The sequence below is a fragment of the Bos indicus genome, chromosome 13, assembly GCF_029378745.1.
Source record: "Bos indicus isolate NIAB-ARS_2022 breed Sahiwal x Tharparkar chromosome 13, NIAB-ARS_B.indTharparkar_mat_pri_1.0, whole genome shotgun sequence".
NCBI lineage: Eukaryota > Metazoa > Chordata > Mammalia > Artiodactyla > Bovidae > Bos > Bos indicus.
The window spans coordinates 6,468,533-6,488,549 of NC_091772.1; the positions used below are offsets into that span (position 1 = coordinate 6,468,533).

The window sequence follows — 20,017 nt, forward strand, 5'->3', positions numbered from 1 at the left end:
CCATCATAGTCACAAAAGAGTCTGAAATGCAATACTTGTGTGTAATCTCAAAAACTACAGAATGATCTCGGTTCGTTTCCAAGGCAAGGCATTCATTATCACAGTAATCCAAGTCTATGCCCCAACCAATAATGCTGAAGAAGTTGAAATTGAACGGTTCTATGATGACCTATAAGACCTTCTAGAACTAATACCAAAAAAAGATGTCCTTTTCACCATAGGGGACTGGAATGCAAAAGTAGGACATCAAGAGATACCTAGAGTAACAGACAAATTTGGCCTTGGATTACAAAACAAAGCAGGTCAAAGGCTAATAGAATTTTTCCAAGAGAACTCACTGGTCATAGCAAACACCCTGTTCCAACAACACAAGAGAAGACTCTACACATAGACATCACCAGATGGTCAACACTGGAATTGGATTGATTATATTCTTGGAAGCCAAAGATGGAGAAGCTCTATACAGTCAACAAAAACAAGACCAGGAGCTGACTGTGGCTCAGATCATGAACTCCTTATTGCCAAATTCAGACTTAAATTGAAGAAACTAACCAACAGACCATTCAAGTAGGACCTAAATCAAATCCCTTACAATTATACAGTGGAAGTGACAAATAGATTTAAGGGATTAAATCTAATAGACCAGAGTACCTGAAGAAATATGGACGGAGGTTCATGACATTGTACAGGAGACAGGGATCAAGACCATCCCCAAGAAAAAGAAATTCAAAAACACAGTTATCTGAGGAGGCCTTACAAATAACTGAGAAAAGGAGAGAAGCTAAAGGCAAAGGAGTAAAGGAAAGATATATCCATTTGAATGAAGAGTTCCAAAGAATAGCAAAGACAGATAAGACCGCCTTCTTCAGTGATCAGTGCAAAGAAATAGAGGAAAACAGTGGAATGGGAAAGACTAGGGATCACTTCAAGAAAATTGGAGATATCAAGGGAACATTTCATGCAAAGGAGGGTACAATAAAGGACAGAAATGGTATGGACCTAACAGAAGCAGAAGATACTAAGAAGAGGTGGCAAGAATACACAGAAAAACTATACAAAAAAGATCATCATGACTTAGAAACCACAATGGTGTGATCACTCATCTAGAGCCAGACATCCAGGATGCCAAGTCAAGTGGGCCTTAGGAAGCGTTACTACAAACAAAGCTCGTGGAGGTGGTGGAATTCCAGTTGAGCTATTTCAAATCCTGAAAGATGATGCTGTGAAAACGCTGCACTCAATATGCCAGAACATTTGGAAAGTTCAGAAGTAGCCACAGGACTGGAAAAGGTCAGTTTTCATTACAACCCCAAATAAAGGCAATGCCAAAGAATGTTCAAACTACTGCACAATTGCATTCCTCTCACACACTAGCAAAGAAATGCTCAAAATTCTCCAAGCCAGGCTTCAACAGTACATGAACCATGAACTTCCAGATGTTCAAGCTGGATTTAGAAACGGCAGACGAACCAGAGATCAAATTCCCAACATCCGTTGGATCATCGATAAAGCAAAAAAATACCCAAAAAAATCTACTTCTGCTTTATTGACTATGCCAAAGTCTTTGACTGTGTAGATCACAACAAACTGTGAAAAATTCTGAAAGAGGTGGGAATACCAGACCAGCTTACCTGCCTCCTGAGAAATCTGTATGCAGGTCAAGAAGGAGCAATTAGAACTGGACATGGAATAACAGACTGGTTCCATATTAGAAAAGGAGTACATCAAGGCTGTATATTGTCACACTGCTTATTAAACTTACATGCAGACTGCATCATGTGAAATGCCGGGCTGGATGAAGCTCCAGCTGGAATATAGATTGTTGGGAGAAATATCAATAACTTCAGATATTCAGATGACATTCCCCTTATGGAAGAAAGTGAAGAACTAAAAAGCCTCTTGATGAAAGTGAAAGAGGAGAGTGAAAAAGCTGGCTTATAACTCAACGTTCAAAAAATGAAGATCATGGCATCTGGTCCCATCATTTCATCACAAATAGACGGGGAAACAATGGAAACAGTGACAGACTTTATTTTCTTGGCTCCAAAATCACTGCAGATGGTGACTGCAGTCATGAAATTAGAAGATGCTTGCTCCTTGGAAGAAAAGTTATGACCAACCTACACAGCATATTAAAAAGCAGAGACATTACTTTGCCAACAAAGGTCCATCTAGTCAAAGCCATGGTTTTTCCAGTAGTCATGTATGGATGTGAGATTTTGACTATGAAGTAAGCTGAGGGCTGAAGAATTAATGCTTTTGAACTGCGGTGTTACAGAAGACTCTTGAGAGTTCCTTGGGCTGCAAGGAGATCCAACCAGTCAATCCTAAGGTAAATCAGTCCTGAATATTCATTAGAAGGACTGATGCTGAAGCTCCAATACTTTGGCCACCTGATCAGAAGAACTGACTCATTGGAAAAGACCCTGATGCTGGGAAAAATTGAAGTCAGGACGAGAAGGGAATGACAGAGGATAAGATGGTTGGATGGCATCATTGACTCACTAGACATGAGTCTGAATAAGCTCTGGGAGTTGGTGATGGACAGGGAAGCCTGACATGATGCAGTCTATGGGGTCGCAAAGAGTCAGACATGACTGAGTGACTGAACTGAGCTGAACTGAAAATATAGTTAAGTTACAATGTATTAGTTTAAGGTGTAGAGCAAAGAGATTCTGTTGTACATATGTATGAATAAAAATATACATATTCTTTTCTTTACTTTCTCTTCTATTATAGGTTATTACAATGTATTGAATTGAGTTCCCTGTGCTATACCGCAGATCCCTGTTATTTATCTATTTTATATGTCATCATCATCATATAGCCGCTCAGTCATGTCTGACTCTGTGACCCCATGGTCTGCCAGACTCTTCTGTCCATGGGATTCTCCACGCAAGAATACTGGAATGGGTTGCCAGTTCCTTCTCAGAAGTCTGTATATGTCAATTCTAAATTCCTAACGTATCCCTCCTGCCTTCCCCTTGACATGTTTTCTTTACATGTGTTTTTTGCCCCCTTGTCAAAAAGAAAGAAAGAAAAAATGTGAAGAAAAGATGAGAAAGAAGGATGGGGGAAAGAAAACACAGGAAATTCAAAAAGAACAGGGATGGAAAGGAAGAAGAGGGGAAAAAGCTGAAAAGGTGGAAGCATCTAAGGTTTAGAAGTTTTACATCAAAATCCTTACTCAGAAATAACTTTGTAGGGTCAACAGAGCTCAGTTAAAATAACACCATGTACTTAATGTGTCTTTCTAAGGTGAGGCAGTCAGACCAGCAGTTACCAGCACTCCTTCTTAGTCTTCTTTCTTTTATATAAATCTAGAAGGAAATAAGCCAACACAGATTTAGCTCCCAAATCTTAGTGGAGCAACCATAGAAGAGAGCAGTCCTCCTCTGAAGACAAAGGCTGGGAGAAATGCAATAAAAAATTCTGATCCTGAGACCAGAAAGGAAGGGCACACTTAGTACTTTTAAAAATTTATTTACTTATGATTGGAGGATTAATTGCTTTACAATATTGTGCCAGTTTCTTCCATACATCAGCATGCATCAGCCATAAGTATACACATGTCTCATCCCTCTTGAACTTCCCTCCCACGTCCCACCCCGTCCCACCTCTCTGGGTTGTCACTCTGGTTTGAGTTCCCTGAGTCATACATCAAACTCCCATTGGTGATCTATTTCACATACACTGGTATTAGCTCCATCATTTGCCCCAGGTCTCTATGGGAAAGGATACCTTCACAGGCAAAAGCATGGTTGGGAGAAGCATTCTGATCACTTCCTTTGTCTGCCACATCTTCCTAGAGGGGAGACAAACCCTGCCCAAAAGAGCTGAGAACCAGGACATGAGGCTCTGACAGCAGGGCTACTTCTGTCTTTTTGTTGTGTTTGCTTGTTTGTGTTCACTGACCCAAGAAACGCGTTTCTTTTCTAAGTGCCTGATGTTGAAGAAGTCTCCATTCAAGAGGACCATGAGGGCAGGCTTGGGAGGACTCACACAGGCTGTAAATAATTAACGTTGTCCAACAATCTGTCTCATCACAAGGCCTTTAGATCTGTCTGGTGACTAGTGCATTGAGAGAATAAGAACCGATAAGTAAACCAGAGCTATCAGGGCTAGGATGCTGCCTCCAACACCTGTGTTCATAACAAACTCCCCCATCAGAGGTTAGCCCACAAAAAAGGTTTTATCTAACTTTATAGCTGGAGAAATCAAGGTAAAAGAGAGAAAACCACTTTCCCAAGGTCACATAATAAAGGTAATGCAGTTATGCATGTTCAGTCACTCAGTCATGTCCGACTCTTTATGACCCTATGGACTGTAGCCTGCCAGCCTCCTCTGCCCATGGAATTCGCCAAGCTAGGCTGCTGAGTGGGTTGCCATGCTCTCCTCCAGGGGATCTTCCTGATCCAGAGATTGAACCCACATCTTTCTGGATCACTTAGTCCTTCTTGATGTCACTGGTTTTAACCCGGTAGGTTCTGAATGGTTTTCGTTTGCCATTTTTGCATTATGGTTAAGTATATATGATATCAAATTTACCCTTTTAACCACTGTTAAGTGTATAGTTCAGTGGCATAGGGCACATTCATATGGCAATCATCACCACCATTCATGCCCCGACTTTTTCCATCTTCTCCGACGTTAAAAAGAAACTTCCCATCTCTCCTCCCTCTAGCCCCTGCCAACCACTTCTGAACATTCTTTTACAGCAAAAAGAAGTGTTGACTTTGACCTTGGTTTACAACCAGAAATGTAATTAGATGCAGGAGCAGGGTGAGGAAAGGGTAAATGTCAATTCAGCACTGACTGTCTTCGGGAGGAGACACCTGGGGAGTGTACTGTGGTATGTGTGTGTGTGTGTCTTTAAAAGATTCTCCACCTCCCGGCCAGCCTCCTTACCATTTGCCACTGGGTTTTCCAGCCGGCCGGTTGCCTCAATTCAGGCTAGGAGCTGGCTATCTCCTTTGTAGTTCCAGGAGCAGTTTTGTTGCCATGGAGGCCACAATCTGATTTGAGGAATGTAAAGGTAATCCTTTGCTTTTAGTTCCAAAGATCTGCTCCAAAGATAGGCTGTTGCTCTTCCTCTGGAAAACCCTGATTGGTAGCTTTCCTCCAAGCGCTCAGTCTGAAGTGCTTTATCCTATCTCCTCACCAACTTCAAAAACTCAAGCTCTCCCGGGGCCTCTGGAAGGGAGTCTGTGGCCTCCATCGATTTCCCACAAATGGCTGATCCTGGAGGTGGTGCTGTTTACAATGGGACGCCTCATAATCAGAGTGCCGCCGACTGTCACGGGGGAAACTGCTGGAAGAACGGGGTGGTGAAAGAATCCCAGGTAAGAAGCGATCCCTCCCCCTTCATCTGAATGACCGGGACATTTCAATATTTTGCTGTAAAGCTCTTTGAAGCTGTCCTCATTGAAAGTCCTTGGCAGAAAGTGTTTTCCGTGTTTGGACTCTTTGCTTCGGCTCATTTCAAATGCTTGGCTACTAAAAAGTTTAGATATGGGTTAAGGAGGGAATTTCTTCTTTATACAGGAGAGGAAATATGTAGACCCAAGAGCTTTCAACTCCTAATGTACAAACATCCCTCCTAGACTGTTGTTTTCTCTCAAGAGTTTTAGGGAGCACAGTTGCAAAGGCTAAAATTCTTGAGCTGAATTTCAGTCCCTCAGAAAATCACAACAGGCTGCATTCACCATGCTTCAAAAGAAATAAAAAAGGAAGCGAAAGTAAACGCTGCTGAGATTATGTGGAGTGGGTGGCATTTTCCCCTGGTAGAGTAGGAATGTCTCTCTGTTTGAAAGGCGACTTCTTTTCAGTGTTCCGTGGGGCCTTGTCAGAACTCACAGCTTGATTTGGGGCCAAAGTCTTTCTTTGAAATTTGACATCACAAGCATTCCTTTTTATAAGACACTTCAGAAAGCGTGGCTTATTGTTACATGCTGCACACAGGAACCAAACAGACTTTGAATTGTTTTCCCATGTGAGGCTTTAAAAAATTTTTTTCACTCCTGCTCTGGCAGAATGTTTGAGGGAAACGTGCTGAGGAGGAGGAGGAGGAACCCAAAAAATGTTGTCAGCTTATTCAAAGAGGGAGCCAAGCCGGGTCTGCAAGATACTTGTGAAAACAGTCAGGCAGTCCCCAGCTTCCCACTGGATGCCCAGCCCTCTGCTCTAAGCTGCAGGAGCAGCAGGGTGACCTCACCTGCTTGGGAGCAGATTAGCATAGGCAAACCAGCAGCTTTACTCATGGAAAATGAGAAGCTGAGTGGCAAGGAACCCACTCGGGAGAACTGGGGGGAAGCGGGGACAAGTCAGATGGTTCTAAGATCACAGGACAGGTGGGGCTGCTTGGAGGCCAGCTCACGATTCAGTGAATTAAATTCGTGTCCAGGGGACGAAAGAGGTGGAGAGGGGGAATCGCTCTGGAGTCTGGGTCGTTTGTGAATAGGCTGTAGTCTCCAAAATGTGCTCCTCTCTCAACAAAAGCCCTTACCCTAGCCTTGAAGTGCCTACTAAAACCCTCAGGTCTGGCCTCCTCCAGCTGATTATTCGGTCAGTCAAAAAGTGGATTCGGGTTTTTCCATGCTATCTTCCTGACAAACCCGAATGACCTTATTGGCCCTCCCAACATAATGTGAAGAAAAAGTATTTAAGTCTCATTATTCACGTGAGGGGGATCATATTAATTCCCACCAATTCTTCATCACTGCATCAATTCAGATCACTACCACTCAGGACTCTCTTTGCCCCTAAAATGACTGTAACACTGGTCCCTGGCCTACTCACCTTCGAACCATCCCCACCCTGAGGGCAGAAATGCATTTAGGGGATTCCTTCTTTCTGTCCCTACTTTATCTTGGTTCTGTAACCACCCTCTAGTGTCTGAGGCTAGAGACTTAGCTAGATGGTGACGACCACTCCTAAGTAAGAAGAAAAGCCAGAATCCAGAAGGTTTGTTACTAAATGCTCCTACAAGACTGTAAATAACTTTGAATTCACCCACACTTGCCAAGAAGCAGCAGGAAATATTAGGGCAGCCACTGCCTTTTCTAACAGCTCTTTCTGAGGGAAGGAACATCCAGAACCTATTTGCTCAGATATATTTAGGTGTTACCAAGTTGAAATTGGCTTCCACTGAGAGCCTCAATTATGGCTTAAAAAGTATGTTCCAGAAAGAAGAAACCCTGCTGGGTTCTTAGGGCAGTAGGGCAGATGAGGGTCTGTTTTCCCCTCTGTGGTTGTGGGTGTGGTCGCCTTTCCCATCATGATCCTCAGTCACCGGCTTTGGCCCATTTCACTTTGAGGACACCCTAAGCAAACTGAGTCTTGACCAAAAGCCTTGCAGCTTGAACCCAATCCTCGTAGAACAAACTCACTCTTGGAACCCAGCCACCATGTTTGAAGGAAGCCATTGCAGCTCAGGAGAAGCCCAAGCAGAGAAAGACCAAGTAACCCAGGACAGATGTGGCACCAGCTGGTAGACGGAGTGAGTCAGCTGTCTTAGAAGTGGGTGCCCCAGCCCTGGAGTCTGTCTGTTCCAATTGTACTTCATGGAGTAGAGATGACTTGTCCCTACTGCTGCTAAGTTGCTTCAGTTGTGTCCGACCGTTTGTGATCCCACCGTTTGTGATCCCATGGGCTGTAGCCCTCCGCATGCTCCTCTGTCCGTGGGATTCTCCAGGCAAGAATACTGGAGTGGCTTGCCATTTCCTTCTCCATGTCCCCCCAGCCTTGCTCAGATTACAGATTCTTGAGCAAACAAGAATCGTTGTTTTAAGAATGGTGGTGGTTTATTAAACCACAATAAACATGTAAACACATGGATATTCTATTTCTTTAAAATGCCTAGAAAAATCATTCTACAGTCTTATTACAACCATTCTCAATGCCTTTAATTTGAGGAAACAGTTTTGCCCATCAGTCTTTGGCAAAGATTCCTTTTCCTAACCTTTATATTTTTATTTTGTTTTATTTTGTATTTTGCATAAGGACTTAATGTGAGTGTCTGGCTGGTAAAACCAAACACAATGAACTCATATGACATCAGTGCAAAAGCACAATCGTTTCAGATCAGATCAGATCAGTCGCTCAGTCATTTCCAACTCTTTGCAACCCCATGAATCGCAGCACACCAGGCCTCCCTGTCCATCACCAACTCCCGGACTTCACTCAGACTCATGTCCATCGAGTCAGTGATGCCATCCAGCCATCTCATCTCCTGTCGTCCCCTTCTCCTCCTGCCCCCAATCCCTCCCCGCATCAGAGTCTTTTCCAATGAGTCAACTCTTCGCATGAGGTGGCCAAAATACTGGAGTTTCAGCTTTAGCATCATTCCTTCCAAAGAAATCCCAGAGCTGATCTCCTTCAGAATGCACTGGTTGGATCTCCTTGCAGTCCAAGGGACTCTCGAGAGTCTTCTCCAACACCACAGTTCAAAAGCATCAATTCTTTGGTGCTCAGCCTTCTTCACAGTCCAACTCTCACATCCATACATGACCACAGATAAAACCATAACCTTGACTAGACAGATCTTTGTTGGCAAAGTAATGTCCCTGCTTTTGAATATGCTATCTAGGTTGGTCGTAACTTTCCTTCCAAGGAGTAAGCATCTTTTAATTTCATGGCTGCAATCACCATCTGCAGTGATTTTGGAGCCCAGAAAAATAAAGTCTGACACTGTTTCCACTGTTTCCCCATCTATTTCCCATGAGGTGGTGGGACCGGATGCCATGATCTTCGTTTTCTGAATGTTGAGCTTTAAGCCAACTTTTTCACTCTCCACTTTCACTTTCATTAAGAGGCTTTTGAGTTCCTCTTCACTTTCTGCCATGAGGGTGGTGTCATCTGCATATCTGAGGTTATTGCTATTTCTCCCAGCAATCTTGATTCCAGCTTGTGTTTCTTCCAGTCCAGCGTTTCTCATGATGTACTCTGCATGTAAGTTAAATAAACAGGGTGACAATATACAGCCTTGACGAACTCCTTTTCCTATTTGGAACCAGTCTGTTTTTCCATGTCCGGTTTTAACTGTTGCTTCCTGATCTGCATACAAATTTCTCAAGAGGCAGATCAGGTGTTCTGGTATTCCCATCTCTCAGAATTTTCCACAGTTTATTGTGATCCACACAGTCAAAGGCTTTGGCATAGTCAATAAAGCAGAAATAGATGTTTTTCTGGAACTGCTTTCTTTTTCCATGATCCAGCAGATGTTGGCAATTTGATCACTGGTTCCTCTGCCTTTTCTAAAACCAGCTTGAACATCTGGAAGTTCACGGTTCACATATTGCTGAAGCCTGGCTTGGAGAATTTTGAACATTACTTTACTAGCGTGTAAGATGAGTGCAATTGTGTGGTAGTTTGAGCATTCTTTGGCATTGCCTTTCTTTGGGATTGGAATGCAAACTGACCTTTTCCAGTCCTGTGGCCACTGCAGTTTTCCAAATTTGCTGGCATATTGAGTGCAGCACTTTCACAGCATCATCTTTCAGGATTTAAAATAGCTCAACTGGAATTCCATCACCTCCACTAGCTTTGTTCATAGTGATGCTTTCTAAGGCCCACCTGACTTCACATTCCAGGATGTCTGGCTCTAGGTCAGTGATCACACCATCGTGATTATCTGGGTCATGAAGATCTTTTTTGTACAGTTCTTCTGTGTATTCTTGCCATCTCTTCTTAATATCTTCTGCTTCTGTTAGGTCCATACCATTTCTGTCCTCTATCGAGCTCATCTTTGCATGAAATGTTCCTTTGGTATCTCTGATTTTCTTGAAGAGATCCCTAGTCTTTCCCATTCTGTTGTTTTCCTCTATTTCTTTGCATTGATCGCTGAAGAAGGCTTTCTTATCTCTTCTTGCTATTCTTTGGAACTCTGCATTCAGATGTTTATATCTTTCCTTTTCTCCTTTGCTTTTCGCTTCTCTTCTTTTCACAGCTATTTGTAAGGCCTCCCCAGACAGCCATTTTGCTTTTTTGCATTTCTTTTCCATGGGAATGGTCTTGATCCCTGTCTCCTGGACAATGTCACGAACCTCATTCCATAGTTTATCAGGCATTCTATCTATCAGATCTAGGCCCTTAAATCTATTTCTCACTTCCACTGTATAATCATAAGGATTTGATTTAGGTCATACCTGAATGGTCTAGTGGTTTTCCCTACTTTCTTCAATTTAAGTCTGAATTTAGCAATAAGGAGTTCATGGTCTGAGCCACAGTCAGCTCCTGGTCTTGTTTTTGCTGACTGTATAGAGCTTCTCCATCTTTGTCTGCAAAGAATATAATCAGTCTGATTTCGGTGTTGACCATCTGGTGATGTCCATGTATAGAGCCTTCTCTTGTGTTGTTGGAACAGGGTGTTTGTTATGACCAGTGCATTTTCTTGGCAAAACTCTATGTCTTTGCCCAGCTTCATTCCATATTTCAAGGCCAAATTTGCCTGTTACTCCAGGTGTTTCTTGACTTCCTATTTTTGCATTCCAGTCCCCTATAATGAAAAGGACATCTTTTTTGGGTGTTAGTTCTAAAAGGTCTTGTAGGTCTTCATAGACGCGTTCAACTTCAGCTTCTTCAGCATTACTAGTTGGGGCATAGACTTGGATTACTGTGATATTGAATGGTTTGCCTTGGAAAGGAACAGAGATCATTCTGTTATTTTTGAGATTGCATCCAAGTACTGCATTTCGGACTCTTTTGTTGACCATGATGGCCACTCCATTTCTTCTGAGGGATTCCTGCCCGCAGTAGTAGATATAATAGTCATCTGAGTTAAATTCACCCATTCCAGTCCATTTCAGTTCGCTGATTCCTAGAATGTCGACATTCACTCTTGCCATCTCTTGTTTGATCACTTCCAATTTGCCTTGATTCATGGACCTGACATTCCAGGTTCCTATGCAATATTGCTCTTTACAGCATCGGACCTTGCTTCTATCACCAGTCACATCCACAGCTGGGTATTGTTTTTGCTTTGGCTCCATCCCTTCATTCTTTCTGGAGTTATTTCTCACTGATCTCCAGTAGCATATTGGGCACCTACTGACCTGCGGAGAAGGCAATGGCACCCTACTCCAGTACTCTTGCCTGGAAAATCCCATGGACAGAGGAGCCTGGTAGGCTGCAGTCCATGGGGTCACTAAGAGTCAGACACGACTGAGCGACTTCACTTCCAATTTTCCCTTTCATGCATGGGAGAAGGAAATGGCAACCCACTCCAGCGTTCTTGCCTGGAAAATCCCAGGGACAGGGGAGCCTCATAGGCTGCCGTCTCTGGGGTCACACAGAGTCGGACACAACTGAAGCAACTTAGCAGTAGCAGCAACTGACCTGGGGAGTTTATCTTTCAGTATCCTATCATTTTGCCTTTTTATACCGTTCATAGGGTTCTCAAGGCAAGAATACTGAAGTGGTTTGCCATTCCCTTCTCCAGTGGACCACATTCTGTCAAATCGGGTTGCCCCACGGGCATGGCTTAGTTTCATTGAGTTAGACAAGGGTGTGGTCCTAGTGTGATTAGATTGACTAGTTTTCTGTGAGTATGGTTTCAGTGTATTTGCCCTCTGATGCCCTCTTGCAACACCCACCTTCTTGGGTTTCTCTTACCTTGGGCGTGGGGTATCTTTTCACAGCTGCTCCAGCAAAGCGCAGCTATTGCTCCTTACCTTGGACGAGGGGTATCTCCTCACCGCCGCCCTTCCTGACCTTCAGTGTGGGATACCTCCTCTAGGCCCTCCTGCGCCCGCACAGCCATGGCTCCTTGGACGTGGGGTTGGTCCTCCTGGCCACCGCCCCTGACCTCGGGCGTGGGGTTGCTCCTCCTGGCCACCACCCCTGGCCTCATGCTGTCAAATCCAAAGTGTAATCATTCAACCTGAGGAGGTCTGTAACTTGCTGCCTTATCTAAGAAATAGCAGGCAAAGAAGGATGCATGCGTTCAGGTTTAGCTGTTTTGTTGATTGAAAGAATATATATTTTAAAGTATATTTCATATCTTCCAATTATAAATTAATTTTATCTATTGGTTAAAGTTTCCTAGAAAATGATTCTCTTTAGAAACACAAGTAGATTGACGTTAACCTAATTATTCTCAAGGAATCCACTCCAGTTATTTTGAAATACACTTGTTTTAATCTTCCTACTAAGTATTGTCATCTCTCTTAGTTGGCCTGAACTAATCTTTTAATGAAATTCTAAAGTATCCTAACCCATAAATTCATGTGAGAAGTTGTTGCCACCATATTACTGATAGAAAGTCATAGGGCCATTCATTCACCAATTAAACATTTGGAAACAAACACTATGAGCAGGGCTCAGAGAAGTATTCAAAACTCTTCTCCATAATCTACTTCATCCATCACAATTCTCTCTAAATAATGCTTCACTCAAAAGCTTTCCACATTGCAGATCGTTTGATTACAGCAGAGGTTGAGATGACAAATACCCAGCAGGCTGGCAAGGCCCGGGGTGGACAATAGAAAGAGGTCAGCGTGGGTTAAGGCTTCCCAGGTGGCTCAGCAGTAAAGAGTCTGCCTGCCAAGCAGGAGACACAGGATCAATATCTGGATCGGCAAGATCCCCTGGAGAAGGGAAGAGCAACCCACTCCAGTATTCTTGCTTGGAAAATCCCACAGGCAGAGGAGCCTGGCAGGTTGCAGCCCACGGGGTTGCAAAGAGTCCGACATGACTCAGCAACTAAACAACAGTAACAAAGCACGGGTTTGCCCAAGTAGAGCAAAGCAACTCAGGTAACAACAACAGCAACTACTCAGGACGCTGTTGTGTTGACAGATGTTATGATTTTCAAAAGAAGCTGGAAATCCAGATGGGGGAGGAGGGGAAGAGAATATCCTAATTTTTAAGGATTGTCATTTAATCCTTCAAAAGGCCAGTAGTGTAGATTTCAAGGAGACATTGCTACCAGCCACAAGTCTGTAATCTCTGAACTAGTGTTTAGTCACTAAGTTCTGTCCAACTCTTTGTGACCCCATGGACTATAGCCCACTAGACTCCTGCATCCATGGGATTTTCCCCACAAGAATACTAGAGTGGGTTGCCATTTCCTTCTTCAGGGGATCTTCCAGAGCCAGGGATTGAAACTGCATCTCCCACATCTCCAGCATTGCAGGCAGACTCTTTACCGCTGAGCCACCAGGGAAGTCCCTCTGATGAGAAAAATAAGAGGTCCTAAATAGAGTGATTCAGGGAACTTGGGTCTTCTTAATTTAGACTTATTTTATATATTTTTAAAAGCAATAGGTGTATCTTACTTCTTAATTTTCTTGACTTGTTATATTAACACATATTCCTGGAGTGTGCAAGTTTGAGGAACAACTCTGACTCCACCATGTATACTGGGTTTCCCAGACTGACCCTGATTTCAAATAATAGGTGTCAAGAAGTCACAGAACTGACACCATTTTACTGCTCAATCTTCCTCTCTCAAACTTCATAGGAAGTGACATACAAACTTTTTGTTAGATAGTGCACTCATATATCTTGGTGACCATTATTATTCTCTGGCTATGATATAACTGGGTCTTCAAAAGTTGCCCAGGAAAACGGCTATGTGTAAATATGATTATCCTGTCAACTACAAGTTATACCTGACTGTTCTTTCCCTGCCATGTAGAGCTTATCCTTTGGAAAGTCAAGGATCCTTTGGGATATTTTCTGTATTGCAGAATTTTCCATGTAGAAGGCTCATGTGTTCCTAGACTTTCTCGGGTCCCCAGATTAAGAACCTTAACTCTCACACCCCGATCAGAAAAACCAACAAACCCGTCTTTCCAGAGAAGACAGGGTAAAGGGATTCATAAATTGATTTACCAAGGAGGAAAAAACAAAAACAAAAACAAAAACCACACACACACAAAGAGTGAAGCCAAAGTGATTCAACAAGACCACTTGTTATTAATCTATTTAAAAACTTTATATTAGAATTTTGTACCCCACTTTTTAATACTATTTTCATATTTCTTTTACTATAAAACTACATTTATATCCCGCCTTATAACCTTGAGTAAAAATGAACTCTCCAGGGAGATATTTCTTTTCTGGTGGCTTTTCACAATCCAGCAGCCCTCAGGATTTCCCAGGGAACCCCTTAAGGAAGAATGATAGCAGGAAAACGAGCTTTGACCTCAGCTAGAATTCAGAGAAGGCAATGGCACCCCACTCCAGTACTCTTGCCTGGAAATCCCATGGACGGAGGAGCCTGGTAGGCTGCAGTCCATGGGGTCTTGAAGAGTCGGACACGACTGAGCGACTTCACTTTCAATTTTCACTTTCATGCATTGGAGAAGGAAATGGCAACCCACTCCAGTGTTCTTGCCTGGAGAATCCCAGGGACGGCGGAGCCTGGTGGGCTGCCGTCTATGGGGTCGCCCAGAGTCGGACACGACTGAAGCGACTTAGCAGCAGCAGCAGCATTGGGTTTGAGTCCTAGTTTGCCCCTTACTAGCCGTGCCTCATCGGAAAAGTCGCTTCATGTCTCTGATCCATACCTCATAAGGCAATGCTGAAGATTTGATGAGATAGTGTATTCTAGGCTCTCAGTAACTCTCACATGTGTAGTTGACAATAAACGGTAGCTTTTATCTCTGGAAGTTAGCCTGCAGCTATCTCTTACTCCTCTACTGCTATTTTAAGAATGTTCAATACAATGCCTGGCATGTAACAGAGGCTCAAAAAATGATAGTTTTATGCCTTGAATTCCCTTATCCAGTGGTGGCTTTATTTTACTTGGTCTGTCGGCAGCACTTGACACAAATAATCATTCCTCCTCCTTCAATCACTTTGCTCTCTTGTCTTCCAGGTATGACCCTCTTATACCACCAGCTCTTCCTTTGCAGTGTCTATTCCTGGCTTTACTCATCTCCTTGACCTTTAAACAGTGGAGTGACCCAAGGCTCAGTCCTTGTACCCCTTCTCTTTCCTAACTGTAAATACCTCCTGATTGGACCTTGCCCCATCACTATATGAACATCACTATCCATGTTTATGTATTATGCGTACATATGCCATTTCCAATGGCTTACTTGATATTTCACTTGGAGGATCAAAGTCATCTCCAACTTAACATGCCCAAAACTGAGCCCCTGATACTCCTTCTATCCCAAACATGCTTCCTTTAGAGCCTTTCCCATTGCAGAAAATGACAACTCTAGTCTTCCAGTAGCTCAAACCAAAAACATGGAATCGTTCATGACTTTTTCATTCTACATTGAATGAGTCAGCAAATTCATGATCCTCCCTTCACAAGATATCCAGAATCTGACCACTCCTCACCTCCCCACAGCAACCTCTCTGGTCTCAGCCCCCACAATCTCTCACCTTGATCGTTTTGGAAGCCTCATCCTTTTTCCCCATTCTCTGGTTATCCACTACTGAATAACCACCCATACCAACACAGAGCAATGCTAAACAACAGCCATTCGCTATGATCATGGACTCTGCTGGGTAGGAAAACACCCTGCAGAGATAGCTCTTCCTGGTTCCATGATACCTAGGACTTTGACTGCAGGACCTAGAACAGCTGAGCCTGGAGCATTCGCCTGCAAGATAGAGTCCTCAATCCCATGACCCATGCAGTCTGAGATGGCTGAGAAACAGGGCAAGCCAAGACTGTGGGCTGCATTGCCCGTATGTCCCCACCAGCAGGGAGGGTTCCAAGAGTTTTCTCATAAGTAAAGCAGAACTTTCACAGCCTTCTGTACCCTAGCCTCAGAGGTCAGCTTCATGAACACCTGTTGAAGCAGTCACAAGCCCACCAGGTTCAAGCGCAGTCTTTGAGAATAAACAGGGATATAATGCCTACTTAGATTTTTACCAAAAGTAAAGGAGTAAATTTAAGAATATGCTTGGAAAGCAAGTCGATGATGCTCTTATTGTATTTGTTATGATGTTACTTTGATCGAGGCAGACTGGCTTTATTATGCAAGACTCTTGTAAGTGTAGAGATATTTTTTTTCAATTGCATTGTATTTTTTTTCATTGGTATTATAAATGAAGACAGAACAAAGTAGAATGCTTTGTGATATCGTATGGCAATTGCATTTTTTGTCTTTCTCTGGGTAAAAATGTATTAGATCTGTAGTTAAAGTCTTTTTTGAAAGCAAAAGCAAACAAACAAATTTAAAAAAACAAACACCTACCTCTCAATGGAAAGATGATTAAAAAGCTTATAGACATCTTTTAAATTTCATACCCTGCTTCCACCCCTGCGCCCCCTCCACTACGATCAGCAAGACTGCTCTCAATACAGCAGCAGAATGATCCTTTTGAAATGACATCAAGAGCTTGGTGTCATTTGGGCAGAGTGAGCTTCTGCCTAAATCCTCCCCATGGACCCCATTTCACTCAGAGTAAAAGCTGAGATCCTTACAATGACCACAGGCACCATGGGCACTCTGATCCATCCATGACTCAGCTCTTGCCCCTTTCTGGGTGCTTGGGGTGTTCCAGTCACACTTGAGCCAGGAGCCCAGGACCCGCCCACCTGGGGATATCCCCACATCCTCTCCCATTTGTACTTCCCAGAAATCCACGTGACTGTACCTCCCTCCTTTCAAGTCAAATGCTACTCACAATCCTATCAAAATTGCAAACCTCCTTGCTTCCTGCCTCCCTTAACTGCTTGTTTTCTTTAGTACTTAACACCATCTGCATGTATACACATAGATTTATTTCCTCTGTATTTGTCTGCCTCTGGTTCTAGAATGGGAGCTAGGCTCTAGCTGAGATTTCCATCTTACTCACTGCTGAATCCCCGGAACCTCAACCAGAGCCAGTACACAGTAGTGCTCAATAATGGTTGCACAGTGATTAAAGACCTGATTTCAGCTTGCTTTATTTCCTTTGCTGGTTCTGGTTCTTTAAAAGATGGAAAAGGCCCCACCCATATGATACATAGTCTACTTTGTAGGTTTTGAACTGTCTAACCTCTTATTAATTAATTACTAATTTAATTATTAGTAATTAATTAATTAGTAATGAAAGGTTTCCTATCCTTTGTTGGAGAACGTAACTACTGTTTACTTCCCTCTTTTTAAACATCAGTAGATTGCTAGATTATTTTGTGTGACCAGGTCACTACATACTTTTTATGTCGATATCCAAATATTAGGTATAATCTAAGCCTGGGGTTAGGGAATGTGCTTTTAGCAAGAAGAACTTTTTAAAGGAAATTAAAAAAGAAATAAATGTTATTAATTTATCCTGATGATTCTACTACCTCTTAATAGAAGATGAAATATGCCTGGATTAGAGGGAAAATAACTAATACCTCAGGATATAGAGACCTGTTATCTGGTTTTAATAAAAATTCTGCATTCTCAGGATCGCATATCCAAGAAAAACCAGAATAACTTGCTTTCCCATTCATGACCCTGTATATGAGATGATTTTTAATATTTAATTTAACAAATTTTGCATCACACTGTATGCTAGGAATTTTCTAAATACAAGCTTATTTGATTCTCAGAACCTTATGAACTTAATTATGCAAAGCATTTTTATATTATAGAAAAGTTCAGTAAATTTTCTTAAGATTAAACCTCCTGTTAGTGGAGACTGGCCCCAAGGTCTGTGTTTTTAATCATTAGAAGAAAAAAAAAAGCCTTTTCTTTAAACTTTTTTTTTTGTGAATAATTTCAAACTTACAGAAAATTAAGAGTTCTGCAGTGAATACTCATATACCTACCACATAGAATCTGCAATTAACATTTTATTGTATTTGTTTCACCACACTTTTTTCTGTCTGCACATCCCTCTACTCAGCCATCAATCCATATGTTTGGTGCATTTCAAAGAAAATTGTAAAATCAGCACATCCCACCCCTAAGTATTAGCCGGACTGCAATATTTGTCCATAGCTCTTTTTTTTTTTTTTCTTTTGAGGCAAAATTTACATTGAATTTTGGCTTATATCACCTTTTGATTTCTCTTGTTGGAAAGAGTTCCATAATGTAGTTTTGACTGTAGCAAGATTTATAAAAACCACTCACTTGACATTGGAGAGCTTAACCTCTGGACAAAACAACTGAGTGGTGTGTAAATTCACATCTAGTGAGATGGAAGATGGGCTTCCCAGGTGGCTCTAGTGGTAAAGAACACGCCTGCTAACGCAACAGACATAAGAGACGCAGGTTTGATCGCTGGGTCAGGAAGATCCCCTGGAAGAGGGCATGGCAGCCCCCTCCAGTATCCTTGCCTGCGAAATCCCATGGACAGAGAAGCCTGGAGGGCTACAGTCTGTAGGGTCGCAAAGAGTCGGACGCAACTGAAGCGACTTAGCCCAGCACAGCAGAGATGAAATAAGGACTCAGCAGAGCCGCTCCCTCTTGAGAAACTCCCCTGCTGTACCTCTGTAGTTCTGCAGAGATCAAGAGCCATTTTCCTCTTTTTTTTTTTTCTTTAGTATAATCCAGCGAACAGGAAAGGAACTTAGTATAGAAATTCTTACATTTCCATTCCATGCCCTGTCTTTCTTACATGTGGAGTAATGAGGTTCAACAAAGCTAAGTGGCTATCTCAGAGGTCACACCAGTGTGAGACACCCTCATCATTCCAGTTTCTTGATACCTCGACCAAGGACCTTTCTGGAAAGATCCATTTTATTGGAAACCTCCCACCTGTAAAAGTAATCAGGCAGGGACTAAGGTATTTGATGATTCATAGTGGTACCTGCCGAAGAAGGCAATGGCACCCCACTCCAGTACTCTTGCCTGGAAATCCCATGGACCGAGGAGCCTGGTGGGCTGTAGTCCATGGGGTCGCTAGGGGTCAGACACTACTGAGCGACTTCACTTTCAATTTTCACTTTCATGCATTGGAGAAGGAAATGGCAACCCACTCCAGTGTTCTTGCCTGGAGAATCCCAGGGACGGGGGAGCCTGGTGGGCTGCCGTCTATGGGGTCGCATAGAGTCAGACACGACTGAAGTGACTTAGCAGCAGCAGCAGTGGTACCTGCAATTGCAAATTCTTTAGCTTTGACTTCAAAATTGATGCTGCAAAATTGCATTTGTCTCATGTAAGATGTAAAGACCTCTTTTTTCCTATTTCTCCAAATAAAAGACACACAGAGGGAGCCTCCTTCTTTGTGTATCTTAGAAAAAATATGTCAGAGAAATCAATATTTATTTAGAGTTAATGATTGCTGCCACACACAAGATCCCGCCAAATGTTTATGCTTTTTGAAATATTGTTAATTCTCACCTATCACTTTCAAATTTCACATATAAGGATCCAAGATCCAAAGAAGTGAGATAATCACCCACATGGAAGGCAAGTATTAGGAGGCTATTACGACCCCTAATATCACATAAGGGCTTCCCAGTTGGCGCTAGTAGTAAAGAAGCTGCCTGTCAATGCAGAAAACATGAGACGCAGGTTCAATTCCTGGGTTGGGAAGATTCCCCTGGAGGAGGGCATGACAACCCACTCCAGTACTCTTGCCTGGAGAATTCCATGGACAGAGGAGCCTGGTGGGCTATGATCCATAGAGTCACAAAGAGTTGGGCATGACTGAAGTAACTCAGATGCACCCAAGCAGTATCGCGTAAATGGTTGCCACATCTCACAGCCCCACTGTTCTCTTAAACTGAACCATCATATAGAGATTGGGAGCAGGGCCTCCCCTTAGCACTGCTTGGGCTTGAATTTCAGCTTCACATCATCATTTTGTGGCCTTGGGAAAGTGATTTAATCTCTGTGCCTCAGTTTCCTCATCTGGAAGATGAGGATAATAGTAGTGTCTGCCCAGTGGATCCCGTGTAAGAAGTAAATATGATGGCACATGCAAAGACTCAAAATGATTTCTTGAAACTTAACCAGTGCTTGCCTGGCCCCTTTTAACTTTCAGCATCAGCTGTAATGATCCTTATATCCAAGATCTTGTTGGACTCTCACAACTATGCTGTGAAGTTTTGAAGGCTGTTGACCCATTTCATGGATGGAAAAAACTGGGCTCAGAAAAATAATGAGACCAAAGAAAAATAAAGAGTCTCAAA

The 20,017-nt window shown here is 42.8% G+C and overlaps 1 protein-coding gene across 1 annotated transcript in view; it reads left to right on the plus strand.

Annotated features, from left to right (window-relative positions):
• Positions 1-4,904: 4,904 nt before the first annotated feature.
• Positions 4,905-20,017, plus strand: part of SPTLC3 (serine palmitoyltransferase long chain base subunit 3) — a 150,035-nt gene continuing 134,922 nt past the window's right edge. The window contains exon 1 of the mRNA XM_070800699.1: positions 4,905-5,342. Within this exon, the coding sequence (XP_070656800.1) occupies positions 5,232-5,342 (111 nt within the window). The 5' untranslated portion in view covers positions 4,905-5,231. The remainder of the gene's footprint in view (positions 5,343-20,017) is intronic.